Here is a 15372-nt window from a genome sequence, read left to right as displayed (position 1 = left end):
AATGTTATAGTGGGCAGACCCCTTATGAGGGCAATGAGGATGGTGACCTCGATCCATCATATGACGATAAAATTCCCAACCCCCACGGGGGTAGGCATCTTGAAGAGCTGTCAATACGAATCCAGGGTCTGCTACAACCAGGCACTCAAAGCGGCCGAGTCAAGAAATGCCTCAAGGGAGACAGCTGAAGTAGGTGAGTGCGACATCCCCATGGAAGAGGCAGAGGGCAGGAAAAGAATACGTCCTGAGGGCCACGAGACTTGTAATTTGATTTCAATTGAGGAGTTGCCCGAGAACTACTTCGAGCACATGGGAATTCATGTGGAACCACGCCCAGGGGCCTTACTAATGGAAGCATCTCAGCCCATCATGTTGATACAAGAGGGGATTGTAGAGGAAGCAAGTGATGAAGAAGAGAGCCCAGAACAAATCACTGCAACACTTAGGAGAGAGAAGTGGGCACACAAAGAAACAACCACTATGGACCCACCCGACAGAATCACTCGAACTGTAACTGCGACCTCTGAACGCTTGATAAACCCGACCCAAGCCCACCAAACCGAGCTCAAGGATGCGGAAGGTTTGGCAATCACGGGAATGGAAAAAACTAGCGAGGCTCAAGCAGATCTAGACCCGAGAATGCCCTCAATGGTCGAGAGGGCCGGGGCCGCAGAGGACACAATCCCGATCTTGGTAGACCCAAATGATCCCTCCAAGGTACTCAGAATAGGCTCTAACCTAAGTCCTAACTTGAGAGAGGATCTAGCCCGCTTCCTAAGGGAGAATTTGGATGTCTTTGCATGGTCACACTCCGATATGATAGGGATTGACCCAAATGTCATGTGCCACCGGCTCAACCTGGACCCGAAAAAGAAGGGGGTTAGGCAAAAGAGACGGCCGATTAGTGGAGAGAGGGCAGAGGCCCTCAAAGAAGAAGTGGATAGATTAATGGAGGCAGGACTTGTGAGAGAAGCCTTCTACCCCGTGTGGCTGGCCAATCCTGTGCTTGTCAAGAAGCCCAATGGCAAGTGGAGGACATGTGTAGACTTCACCGACCTGAACAAAGCTTGCCCGAAGGACAGCTTTCCTCTACCCCGAATCGACCAGCTGGTGGATTCCACGGCTGGGCACGCGCTGCTTAGTTTTATGGATGCTTATTCGGGATATAACCAAATCCCCATGTATGGGCCAGATCAGGAGCACACCTCCTTTATTACTGATCGGGGCCTTTACTGTTACATCGGGATGCCCTTCGGGCTCCTTAATGCGGGGGCAACCTATCAGAGGCTGGTGAATAAGATGTTCAAACATCAATTGGGGAAGACTATGGAGGCCTATGTAGACGACATGCTGGTGAAATCGAAAGAAGCGAGGGATCATGTCCGCCACCTGGCAGAAATGTTCCAGATCCTAAGGGAGTACAGAATGAAACTCAACCCCCAGAAATGCGTGTTTGGGGTTGAATCGGGGAAGTTTTTGGGATTTATTGTCAACCATAGAGGCATTGAGGCCAACCCAGCCAAGATACAAGCCCTACTCGAGATGAGATCCCCTCGACGGGTGAAGGATGTTCAAAGCTTAACGGGACGAGTGGCTGCCTTAAATCGCTTCGTCTCAAAATCCTCCGATAAATGCCAAGAGTTCTTCAAAGCAATTAAAGGAGTGGGGAGGAACTTTAAGTGGACCGAAGAATGTGAAGAAGCCTTTCAGAACATAAAGAAGCATCTCAGTAGCCCTCCCATGTTGTCCAACCCAAGAGCAGGAGAAACTTTGATCCTATACTTGGCCGTCTCCGACTTTGCAATAAGTGCGGTATTAGTCCGAGAGGAGGATGGTGTCCAGCTCCCGGTATATTATGTGAGTAAAAGGCTAGCCGATGCCGAGACTCGATACACAAGCCTCGAAAAACTAGCGTATGCTCTGATTCTGGCCTCCCGAAAACTCAGGCCCTATTTTCAGGCACATAAGATAGAAGTGCGAACCTCCTACCCCCTCAGGCAAGTGATGCATAGACCAGAATCTTCTGGTCGAATGTTGAAGTGGACGGTTGAGCTCGGCCAATTCGAGGTGGATTATAAGCCAAGGACTGCGATCAAAGGCCAAGCCCTGGCCGATTTTGTGCTAGAATTTCCCCCATATCAAGAATTGGAGCCGGGAGCCCTTGTCGTTCTACCTAGCACAGAAGAAGTTGGACTGGAGAGACAAAATAGTGCCCCATGGTGGAGCCTGTATGTGGATGGTGCCTCTAACGGTGATGGAGCAGGAGCTGGAATCGAGCTAATCAGCCCAGAGGCTCACAAGATCAGACGTGCGACCCATCTGGCCTTTCATGCAACCAACAATGATGCTGAGTATGAGGCCCTGATCAACGGTCTCAAGCTAGCTTTGGAAATAAAGGTCGAGAATTTGAATGTGTTTAGTGACTCCATGATTGTGGTCTATCAGATAAATGGGGGGTATCAAGCTAAGGGTCCGAGAACAGAGCTTTACCTGAAGTGCGCACAGAGGATAATCGCAAGATTCAACGAGGTAAGGCTGGAACTAATCCCGCGTGGGCAGAATGAAGGCGCGGACGAGCTAGCTAAGCTCGGCTCACGTCGCGAGAGCACTTTGCTAGGGACCGTGCCCCTTGATATACAGAGGCAACCCAGTGTGCCCGAGCACGAGGTGGGCAGCCTCAGTAATGAGCTTGGCCCCACGTGGATGACATCTATTCTAGCATACATAAGAGAAGGTTCACTTCCGGACGAAAAGAACGAGGCAAGGAGAATAAAATACAAAGCAGCCCGCTATGTGATATACGACGAGATTCTATACAGAAGAGGGTTCAGTGTTCCTCTTCTCAAATGCATACATGGGGAGGAATGCAACTACATCCTAAGGGAGGTACACGAAGGTATTTGTGGCAATCACTCGGGGGGTAGCTCTCTAGCTCAGAAAATCCTCCGTCAAGGCTACTACTGGCCAACGCTGAAAAAAGACGCTTTTGAATTCTCCCGAGCTTGTGATAAGTGTCAGCGATATGCCAATTATTACAACAACCCCGTGGCCACTCTCACATCCCTCATGAGCCCCTGGCCCTTCTCCATGTGGGGAATTGATCTGATTGGGGAACTCCCGAAGGCCAGGGGAGGCGTCAAGTATGCGGTAGTTGCGGTAGACTATTTCACTAAGTGGGCAGAGGCCGAGCCCCTAGCCACTATCACAGCGAGAAAGCTCAGGGAGTTTGTACACAGGGCTATTGTATGTCGCTATGGCATCCCTTACAAGCTGATATCTGACAATGGGAAACAATTTGATAGCAAGGAGATGCGAGAGTTTTGTGAGCAGCTGGGGATTCAGAAGAGCTTTAGCGCAGTCTGCCACCCCCAGAGTAACGGGCAGACAGAGGCTGTTAATAAAATCATTAAGCATACCTTAAAGGCAAAGCTTGAAGAGAAGAAAGGAGCATGGCCAGAAGAACTCGCCCAGGTCTTATGGTCTTACAACACTACACCCCGAACTACAACTGGAGAGACCCCTTTCTCTCTGGTGTATGGGTGTGAAGCTATGGTGCCCGTTGAAGTGGGAGCAGGATCTTTTCGAAGGGACAACTATGACTCAGAGGCAAACGAGGTCAATCATCGGCTCTATTTGGATATGATCGAAGAAACTCGAGAAGAGGCTCAGATCAGGATTGCGGCATATCAGCAGAGGACAGCTAGGCATTACAACAGTAAGGTTCGAGCCCGAACTTTCAAGGTGGGAGATTTAGTTCTGCGCCGGGTCATGCCAAATACCAAGGTGGTGAGTCACGGAGTCTTGGGAGCAAATTGGGAAGGCCCTTATAAGATAAAATCGGTGCTCTGGGAGGGAACCTACCACCTCAATGATATGCAAGACAAGCTGATCCCAAGAGCCTGGAACGCGGAACACCTTCGCAAGTATTATCAGTAATATTATTCTTTTCAGACTTAGTATTATCTTCAAATATTCCTAAGTCTCGGGGGGTAGTGCCATATAGGTGCCTCCCTGAGACCACAAGCATGTATTCCTTTCACTTCCCATTATCTATGAATAAACGATTGATCTCTATTTGTGCACTTGATATTTTAACTTCTGTTAATAGATTAAATACCCAGCAGGGGACCCCATCCTTGGGAACCCATGCGAGGACAGAACAGTTGTTTTATTAACATGTTAAATCAAGCTGGGCCCCGACCCGCTTGATGCCAAGAACATGAAACGAGCCGGGCCACGGCCCGCTTAGGTAAATACGAACACATAGTAGATAAAAGATGTGGATAGAGATATAGGCTCGCGATGCGAGCCCATACCCTGGCCCTCAAAACCATAAATGCGACCCAGGGGGCCCAGCCCTCCATCAAACATACTCAAAGTCGCATGATGCGAGGAGAAGACACATACGAGCTCCTAGTGCGAGCACACCTACAACACCTGCGAGTCGATGCGGGCTTGCTCCACTTGGCATTCTCTTTCAATGGTTGTTTGATTGAACAAATGACACGAGCTGAATAAATTGGGCTCGTAGTGAAGGGGTAACGCTCGCCATAAGCGGCCAGAGTTATGATTACTTTTTGGTCAGTAGAAGCATGGTAAAAAAAAAAAAAAACAGCTAGCACCGTAAAGACATACGCGGGCACAAAAAACTTAGACATTTTATACAAACAAAAGTTAAATAAGTTATGCCCCGAGGCAGAATATTTCAAATACAAGCGCGAGGCGAGAGGGGTGCCCGCTTACCCAGTCAAAAGTCTAGTTTTAATCAAAATTATATTAAGGGTTATCAGCCTCTGCTCCCTCACGATTTTCACCAGCGACCTGGGCCTTCTCGGCCGCGAGCCTAGCCTCCTCAGCAATTTGGGCATCCCTCTCCATCTCCAGCTTCAACTTGTCAGCATGCCTCGCTGTGCTCGCACCCAGAGCCGCCCAATCGAAGTCAGGAACCTTCTTCATAAAGACTTTCATGAAATTCCTGGCCCCCAGGTTCCTAGCATCAGCGAGGGCGGCCTCATGGCCCTCGGTCAGGGCAGAAACTGATCCCTCCAGCTCAAGCACCCTCTCCTCGAGGGCATCCTTCTCCTTCTTACATGCCTCAGCAGCCAGGTCATGAGCCTCCTTCTGCTCCCTTAGGGCCTTGTCGTGAGCAGCGTTCAGATTAACTATCTTCTGATTATAGTTGTTCACCAGCGTAACTTTCTCTTGCCCGTGCTCAGCGACCTTACTCTGAAGGGACTTGACTTTAGCCTCGAGCTTTGTGTTGGTCTGGCTGAGGGCTCGCATCTCTCGAGCCTTAGATAACTGACGATAGTATACTTCGGCCGCGGCTCGGGAGAGTGCATCCTGGTTAACCTCGAGAGCAGAAGAAGACCAATCCTTTAAATCCTGCTCGCTGATGTGACCTTGGGCGAGCCGGCCGAATGTGGTCGCAACCGCATTAGCAGAAGAAGAAGAGGGAAGAGGAGCATCAGAGGGAGCAGCTTTCTTTGGCTCAGGCTCGCCAGTTTTTCCTTCTTTACCTCTATGCCTCTTTAGTCGAGGAGAGGGCCCCGAATCCTTGAGGTGCTCGGAGAGAGTAGTCATGCGGGCCGGAGGATTGGCCTGAGAGCGAGCCCTTGTGCTCGCAGCTGCGGGCTGAGCTGGGCCCGAGGCCGCAGCCTGCTCAGCCTCTTCCATGAAGGGGATAGGAGAGATGGCCATTTCTGAAAAAGAAAACAACAAAGCAATAGATTAGTCACAGCAAGATGCAAAGGAAAGAAGTAATGCGAGCAGTTGAAAAATATGGAGAATTAAAGTGCGATGTGAAACAAGATGCATGCAGGAAAAAGTGAGCACACGAGCTCGCGCATGCGAGCAGCCAGGCCCGGACGTGCGAGCCCGATATTCTTACCCTTTCGGGATCTCTTCCTAGATTTCTTCTGAGGAGTCAGCCTCACTCCTTCCTTCAAAAACCCACATGCGACCAGATTGGAGGTCGTTATGAGTTTTCGGATGTCCCGGTCCGCCTTAGGAAGGTTTAGAAGACTGTCCGCGTTTATCTTTTCCTGTCCCACAAGGACAGTGCGAGGCGGGGTGGCTGGAGATGAAAGAAATTCTTGTTAAAAGGAAAGAGCTATGGTAGAAGAGACGAGAGCGGGCAGGAGAAAACTTACATGGATTATAATAAAAATGAGTCTGGACTCGAGGCACCTCGTGGATATAGAAGTAAGGGCTTTTCCACTTCCCTGAGTTGCTCGGCCCGTTGTGGATGAGGTTCTTCTTGTTGAAGCACGGCCAGACAGAGAAGTAGAAATATCCAAAGTCGTTAGGAGAATGCTTCAAATGGAGGAAGTAACCCAGCTGCCTCGCGGTTAGAGAAGGGTACCCGCATTTGTGGTACATAATGTACAATGCGAGGGCGGCCCGGTATCCGTTTGGATTGATCTGAAGGGGTGCGAGCTGGAAGTACTCGCAAACATTTTTGATGAAGGGATGGAGAGGAGAGGAGATTCCCAGCCTTAATAGGAAGGTGGACAAGACCATGCGAGGCACCCTGCCTCCATTCTCTGAGTGATTGAATCTATAGCATCTCATATGAGGTAGGGGCAAGACTATATGGCCCTCGAGCTGAAACTGCTCAATGTGCTCGGCCAGATGTTTCTGAGTCAGCGAGGTAGGCAGGTCGCGACAAGCGAGCACCTTAACCTCCTCGTTTGCAGTTGAGCTCTCCTCCCCATCAGGAATGATCTGCCTTTTGAAAACAATCTCACCCTCGAGCTCGGGCTGGGCAGGAGGCACATAAGGCTCAGGAGAAGCCGCGGGGGCATAATTATAGTTACAAATCTTGTACTGACTTGTAACATCTGCCACCTCCTCGCTCTGAGGAGAGTCATAGGACCAATGCGAGTCGTCCTCTTCACCCTCGAGTCCCAGGATGGGATATTCAGCAGCTACAGGCTCTTTTCCTTTCTTCCTGGTGTCATAGTATGCACTCCCCAGGTCGCTGTCAGTTGATTCTGAATCAAGGTGAATGGGGTCGAGGTGGTTAGCTGCTGCTTGCCTCAGACGGGCTGCCCTCTCTTCAGCCATTTCTCTTAAAATCTCCTCGGCTCGGTCTTTATCCAAGGGAGCAGGCTCGCGGTTTAGCAGCTCTTCTACCCCAAGGGAGGCTGGAATATGAGAGAGGTCCACGGGCCTATTTCTCCAATTATATATATTCTTCTCCCTGGTAAAATCCTCAGGGTTCGGGTCGAGGTGAATATCAAGCGAGCCGGATCCAGCTGCTCGCATCGAGTTCTCAACTCTGGCAATGTTCAAAGCCCCTTGAGGGGTGACAGCTGAGCCGGGAGAGATAGGTTGGCTAAGACGACCAGAAAGAGAGGTCAGCTCGCGTTGGAAGTCCTTGGAGCCTCGTTGCTCAGGAGGGTATTGGTTTAATGGAGATGGAGTAGCTGAAGAGCAAGCCGGGCTAGCAGAGGTGCGAGCCGGGCTCGAGGAAGAGCGAGATGATCCATAGGAGCGAGCTGAAGACGCACTCGACATCTGTAAAAGATGGTGAAAATTAGTGTGTGGCCCTAAAAAAAAAAAAAAAAAAAAAAAAAAAAAAAACAAGTATGGGATCGCACCTAAGTGTCCTCACATCTCACACGGGATCGCACCTAACTATCTAAACGAGCAAAAGGACTCGCATCGCGCGTTGTGGTTGTGTGTGAACTCGCATCGAACAGGTGGTGTGTGCTCGCATGGTGTGCGTGAATAAAGCATGAATAAAAAACGGGCTCGAATCGAAGAGTACCTGTGGGAGAGGTGTATGAAGATCCTGATGAATCTGGTCCCGGAGAATATCGCCGCCGGTAGACGGTTCTTGTTGAAATGATAATCTTCGCCGTGGTAGATCCTTGAGCAAATTGAGCAGCAATTCAGGAAGTGTTCTTGGAAATGTGAGAAATGAATTGGAATCTCACATATTTATAGGGGATAGGAGAGAGAAAGGAGGAGGCGACACGTGTCGTCATCTCATAAGATGACACGAATCCCCATGCCAGCTGTCCAACGGCTGTCAAAATGAATGCGAAGTTGAAAGGCATGCGAGGCGAGACACGCGAGGCGGCTTGGTGCGGCCTGGTGGGCTCACACTTGCGAGGCCATAAAAAGATTAGAAAATACCTAGCCTCAAGATGCGACCAGGAATTTTGGGGGGTAGTTGTTATGCCCGCTTTCGGCCATGGGCCCTAAACAGGTCCCTGTGGGTGCATTAAATAGCTGGACTCTTGTGTGTGGGCTAGAACCATGGATTTATATGACTTGGGCCAGCACATGCGGGCTGGGCTCGCAACATGTGAGCTGGGTTCACATGCGGGCTGGGCTCGTAATATGAGAGCTGGGCTCAAACATGCGAGCTGGGCTCAAGTGAGGACATGCGAGCTGGGCTCACACATGTAAGGTGAGCTCATATTTGTCATTTGGGCTCTCATATGCGAGCCGAGCTCGGTTGTGCCCACGCGAGGTGGGCTCAGGTGCCTTCATGCGAGGTGGGCTTAGCTGCCCATACGCGGGCTGAGCTCATGAGCCCACATCTTATAGAAACAGAGGTAAGATTATATTTATTGTTTGAAGGCGGTGCGGGCCGAGGTGACCAGGCCGGGCCGCATCGAAAGACTTTGTGTACAACATGGAAAGTGACTCATAGATGACTGAGTTGCTCGTAGATTTCGGGATCGACACGGGTTGTTCCTACAATCACGGGAAGGATTGCGGAGATGCCGCGAGATTGTAGGAAGCGTGTGGAGCCGATCGAGATTTACGTGACTAATTGGCTGAAGGCCTGACTTTATCGTGGGCTTGGCTACACGGGCTGAAGAGTCCTAACCCTAGCCTACGTGACTTGTTCCCCAAGAACTACGTGAGGCTTGATTCCTATAAATAGGGTACGTAGGCACTTGTATGAGACATGAGTTGACACTTGACGGAGAATAACAAACCCTATTCTTTCTTAAGGAGTCCACATACAAGCTCAGCCACCACCAAACAACCTTCCTCCGCCCTCAAACACCGTCCTTGATCTTTGTTCTGCCCATTAACCTCCACAACATTGTTATACGAAATTCTCCCTATAACATATGGTATCAAAGCTGATTCTCAAAAACTTGAAACATCAAATTGTCGGAGGTAGAAACATGAATGTTTTATCATATAATAGGCGAAGTTCGGGTGATGTGTACACGAAACTAGTCAATATTATCTCATAATGACTAAAGAGGAATGATCCGAAGTTATGGGTTGTCTTTCAAGCCTAACAAAGATATTAGGAGATTTCTAGTGGAGGAGTTCGTAACATTCAATCTTATGATTTTTTTTATCAAATTATGAGCCAAAATACTATTACTAATGCACCACCAAGGACTTCAATTAAAGTTGACTGGCCACTAAATTTTAATTTATTTTGGAATCAGGATTTGATGCGATTTTAAAAAAGGTCAAAATTTAAGCCGCGTTGTCACATATAATATCAACATGATGGGCATATATAGTAAAAAAAAAATTCTTACCAAAGAAGCTATGCTTATTATATTCTATATATAATTGATGTAAATAAGGAATAAAATTGTCATTTTATAAATAATAAACGTTGCTATTAAGCAAATATACCAAGGTTCAATTTTTAACTAGTACAAATATTAATTTAATATTAGTGTTTAATAAAATTAATAAAGATTTGATCCTCATATAGCATTAGGATTGGAATTGTAGTAAATAAGAAGTTAAAATTGAAAAAAAATGAGAAAAGGAATTTATATTAACCTAAGAGGCTATGCTTATAAATAATTAGGTAATATATATAATTAGTTGTTAGAATAGAATGATTTTGATGTTCGCTCTTTTGTGCATATACCAGAAACTACTTCCAACAATTTCAATTTAAAAGTAGAAAACAATAAGATTATCAAAGATTTAAAAATAAAAAGTAGTGGTGCAAAACTGGCATTTGTTCCAATCATATTAAACATAATGATTTCATATGACTCTCCACTAATGTACCAAAAGAATAATCATTTCATTCATTTGATTTTAAATCTAACCTCGTGTTTCTTCTGCTTTTCAAGCAACTTTTTGCCTAATCCCATTTAAATCTTTTTTGTTGTGCAGATGAAAACAATTGGGAATTAGTGTTTTGAAGATACTCAAAATTATTGTTCTCAGACCCAGACTTTTGTTCTGTTTTTCTCCTCTTCTTCTCTTTCATTTCCCTCCATTCTTTTAAATATTGGTGGAATCCACTTTACATTCCACCAATCATGGACAAGGAAAGCAGTAACACTACTAGTACAACTCTAGAAGCTTCTTCCTGGTTTCTACTATCAGTATTGGCGGCTGATCCAGAGGAGATGAAGCTAATCTACAGAGCTGAAGGAAGTTGCGATGCAGACCTATGTTTCTTTATGCGGATCAAAGGAGTACTTGCCAACTCGCTGGCAAAGTGTATACAATAGTCTCTATCCTTTTATCGTAGAATAAGTTTTGCATACATTTTACCGTATCCAGACCATACTCGTAGACACTGTTTAGTTTGGTTGAGAGTCTTGCTAAGCTGCAACAATACGGCCTAACAGAAACAAAATATTGTGTGATTGATCAACATTATGGCCTCATTGAAGGGTTTTGGCCCTAAATCTCACAGATGGGGAATAAATGGCCAGAAAACTCACGCGCGCGGGGAAATGGCCTTTTTTCTCACGCAAAAACGCATAAAACTCTAATTGATAAACGCATGTAAAAAAACCGTTGAACTTGTAACGCATTGTTATGTTGCGTTATGCACATATATACTTACGGCCGCTGCTGTTTCTATAACTTTGTAACAAACTCTGATTTGTTGAAAACAGTCTCTAAAAAAAGTTTCTCTACATCCCCAATTCTATAATGTGATATATATGTTTACAAATCACTTCATAATCAATTCAATTTGTCTTCAATCTTTTATTAGGGTTTTATTGATGGCATCCGATTCAACAAATTCCGTACTTGGATGGATCTACATTAATGGTAATATTTTAAAAACTCAATTAGATGATTTTGTTTATGATAAGCCGGTTGCAAAGCATGTCAAACTTAATTCTAGTATGAAATTTAATGATTTATGTGATGTTTTATTCTCAAAATTGAAAATTGATAGAGATAGATATGGTTTGAAGTTGAAATATAGATGCAAAAATCCGGATGATTTGAACTTTGGCATCGTACCAATTGAAGATAATGATGATGATGTAGATTTGATGTTTGGTGTAGTGATTTCCAAGGGAAGTCCTTTGTTTGTGGAACTTTATGTAGAAAAGTTTTCAGTTGCTATGGAAACTCATTTGAATCTAAGTACACATGTTAGCGTTGATTTTGAAAGGGTAAGAGAATCGGGTTGTAGTAGGAATTTGGAGATTAAAAGTGGGGGTCAAGCGAAAAATATTCATTTATATCTAGTAGTTCAAAAATATTGATCTCTCTTGAAGATTCTATTCTTAAAAGTAGTGATGATGCGTCAACACCTATGGAATTGAGGAAGGGTACACTATATTGTTCGAAAGAAGAGTTGATGTGTGTGGTAAATAAAATTCATATACAAAATCATCAAGAGATTAAAACCACAAGATCGGATCCCTTGAATTGGCATATTTGTTGTAAAATGGTGGAAAGTGGTTGTAAATGGAAGTTAAAAGCAAGGAAACGGAGTGTGCATGATCATTTTCAAATAATGGAGATTTCGGGTCCACACACTTGTATGAACCCATCTATCACACAAGACCATTCCAATTTGAAATCTTCGGATATTGCCGAAGCAATTAGGGCACAAATAATAGCCGATCCAAATATCAAGGAGAAAGTGCTTCTAGCTACGGCCGAAAACTTGTTTGGGTATCATCCAAATAGGAAGAAAATAAGAAATGCAAAGAAATTAGTCATGGAAGATGTGCATGGTTCTTGGGAAAGATCTTATAGTGACCTTCCATATTTGATGGAAATGCTCCAATCTTTTAACATTGGTACAAAATTTGATTGGGTATTTAAAGAAGATGAGATGGAAAAGGTACTTTCTTTTCAACTTATATATTATTTTGTTGTGCATTGTAGTATAATTTAGATATAATTTAGAGATTGATGAAGCCTAAACTTTTAAAAACAATTAGATCTAATTTAGAGATTGGTTCCTAGGTTTTAGGGCCTAACGACCCTAAAACCTAGATTACATTAGGGTTTAGGGCCTAAAGACCCTAAAAGGCCCTAAAGGGCCTAAAGTCCCTAAAACCAAAACCATAAACCATTGTGCAATATAATATAGTCTTATAAATAAATTCTAAAACCCAATTAGGAAATTGGTGAACCCTAAACTTTTAAAAATAATTAGATATAATTTAGAGATTGGTTCCTAGGTTTTAGGGTCTAACGGCCCTAAAACCTAGATTACATTAGGGTTTAGAGTTGGGTTTTAGGGCCAAAACCCTAAACCTTAAACCATTGTGCAATATAATATAGTCATATAAACAATTTCTAAAACCCAATTAGGGAATTGATGAACCCTAAACTTTTAAAAACAATTAGATATAATTTAGAGATTGGTTCCTAGGTTTTAGGGCAGATTACATTAGGGTTTAGAGTTTAGGTTTTAGGGCCTAAAGGCCCTAAAACCAAAACCCTAAACCCTAAACCATTGTGCAATATAATATAGTCTTATAAATAATTTCTAAAACCCAATTAGGGAATTGGTGAACCCTAAACTTTTAAATATTGTTAAAATATGAATGAATATTAAAAATTATGTCTTATATGACAAGTAATGACATTCAAGAGATTGTTCTGGGCTTTTAAGCAATGCATTGATGGATTTGAGCATTGCATTCCAGTCATTTTGATTGATGCGACTCATCTATATGGCCCATATCCTGGAGTACTCTTTTGCTATTGTCGAGTCCGAGAACGTGTCTAGCTGGGGGTGGTTTATGGATAGTTTGAGGAGGTATGTGGCAGGTAGGAGGCATGGGATTACTGTCATCTCTGACAGACACGCCGGGATTATGGCAGCTATGCAACAAACTGGATGGTGTGAGCCACTTGATTATCACCGGTTCTGTATCAGGAACCTTGCTTTAAACTTCTGTAATGCACATAAGAAAAAAGGATTGAAGAAAAATTTGGTAACATTGGCTTCTCAAGTTCAACCTAAAAAATTTGATTTGTTATGGGAACAATTAGTGATGGCGGAACCAAGAGCAATGGAATAATTTGAAAACAAGCCTTTAGAAAAGTGGACGTTAGCACATGATGGAGGTAACAAATCACGCCGGAAGTTGGAACAATGCAATACTTGAAGTACGAAAACTTCCTATCACTTCTTTAGTTAGGGCATTGTTTGGAAAATTAGTTGATTACTTTGATGCGAGGCGTGTGGAGATAACAACACAATCTCTCAATGGTCAAGTTTTTACTAAGTTTGCAAACATGAAGTTGAAACGAGCAATATCACGTGCTAGTGGGCATCATGTAAAGTTGTTTGATAGGGACACGTGGTTATTTCAAGTAACTACAACAAAGGACGGACTAAAAGGAGGAAACAATCATACCATTCGCATACACGAGCAAACTTGTACATGTGGAAAGTGGCAAAATTATCGTATTTCGTGCTCCCATGTCATTACTTGTTACGCATATGTCAAGATGTCTCATGATACCCTTGTTGGTGATCGCTATAAGTTGGAAATTATTTCAAAGATTTATAACTCTGTGTTCGAACCAATACCACATAAAGGAGATCCACGTTGGCCAACAGAAATTAATTTTCCAAAGGTCATTCATGATGAGGATGAACAAAAGAAGGGGAGAAGAAAGTCAACTAGGTTTAGTAATGAAATGGATTTTCAAGAGCCCCGCGGAAAAAAAATCCAACTTAGCTCCTTGAAATTTTCGTTCAATATAATATTATTATTATTATTAATTAAAACTTTGTAATTTGATATTATTTAAATTTTGTTTATCTAGATTTGAAAACATTTATTGACATATTAAAATTCGGTACTTAAATTTGTAATATCTAAACTCCAAAGTTTATTTTTTATGTCTGCATGCACATTGACTAACACTTTCTATACACTCACTGTCGAATTTTATATTTTCAATTTTCTGTAAACTAACTCGTTTAAGTTACACAAGGGATGTGTAATCTTATTTTGTTGACATTCTGATTTTAAGCAAATACAAAAAGCTGACTGGAAAGCCTAGAAACGCATATTCTTAAAACGTTTAGTACATGAAGACGCATCTTTAGTTTGCGTTGTAAGTGAAACGCAAATTTAATTATGTGTTCCTTTCATAAAACGCAAAGCTTATATGCGTTTGCAGCATATTTTGATTTCACCTGCACTGATTTTTAGCCTTTACCAGTAAACATCAAAACACACACAGTTCAAATAATATACATTAAATAAAATAACACAATTCTGGAAATCAGTTGCAGAATAAAACTTAACCATAATTCTAATTCAGTAACATTCAAATTACATAACTGTTTAAACAAAACACAGTCAAAATCAAAAGACATGCAATTGAAGAATATAAAATATTTATTTATGTTTTGCACATTTTAGCCCATCAGTACCACATTTGGTACTTTTTTTTACCCTCTTTGACCGACATGGCTGGTAAGTAAGCAGAATTTTTTCAGGAGGAACATTTGTTGGGTTGATGACGGTGGATGGCTGGGTAGTAGAAATTTATGGAAATAAAGTAGATTGAGAAGAATCAAACTGGCACTGGTGAATAGACTGTTGAACTGATTCTTCAACTGGCATTGCTGTGGGGCTTAAAGAACCGCCTGGAGTCAACCCCAAGTTGAATGGGGGACAATAATCCGTATTAAAAACACATTGCTGAACAGGAACAATATCTATTGACGGCTGAACCGAGACCATATCCGGCTGAATGTGATCATCAAGAACATCATCAAATGCCTCTGGAGTGGGGATTATAGAGCCACCAGGAGTCAAACCAAGGTTAAATGACTGATAATAATCCGTATTAGAAACACGCTGCGAAACAGGAACATGATCCATTGGCGACTGAATCGGATCAACTGGGGGCTGACTGGACTCATGAATTACAGCATCAGCAACTGAATTTTCATTTGTATGTGCAGAATTGACTACATTACCCCCAAAATCAATATCATCTTCTCCTAGAGCTGTTGGCACAACTAAATCCACAAACGCATCATCAACTCCTCGACGCCTAACACACCGAACCCCTCCACGATCTCCTCCATGGCCGTCACGTTTAGCACGTCGACCAGTAACCTTCCTCGCCACTTTTTCTTTATCCCGATGTTCTTCCAGTGGTAGTTCCTCAAAAAACCAT

The 15372-nt window shown here is 43.6% G+C and overlaps 1 protein-coding gene across 1 annotated transcript; it reads left to right on the top strand.

The window, feature by feature from the left end:
* The first annotated feature begins 13287 nt into the window (after window positions 1-13287).
* LOC141708583 (uncharacterized) lies at window positions 13288-14007 on the top strand. Its single transcript, XM_074512284.1, has 2 exons — window positions 13288-13809; window positions 14002-14007. The coding sequence occupies exons 1-2, from the start codon at window positions 13288-13290 to the stop codon at window positions 14005-14007; spliced, it is 528 nt and encodes a 175-aa protein (XP_074368385.1).
* Window positions 14008-15372: the final 1365 nt, after the last annotated feature.

The sequence above is a fragment of the Apium graveolens genome, chromosome 1, assembly GCF_009905375.1.
Source record: "Apium graveolens cultivar Ventura chromosome 1, ASM990537v1, whole genome shotgun sequence".
Taxonomy (NCBI): Eukaryota; Viridiplantae; Streptophyta; class Magnoliopsida; order Apiales; family Apiaceae; genus Apium; species Apium graveolens.
The sequence above is the reverse complement of the archived record's forward strand: the minus strand, read 5'-3'. Positions and strand labels throughout refer to the sequence as shown.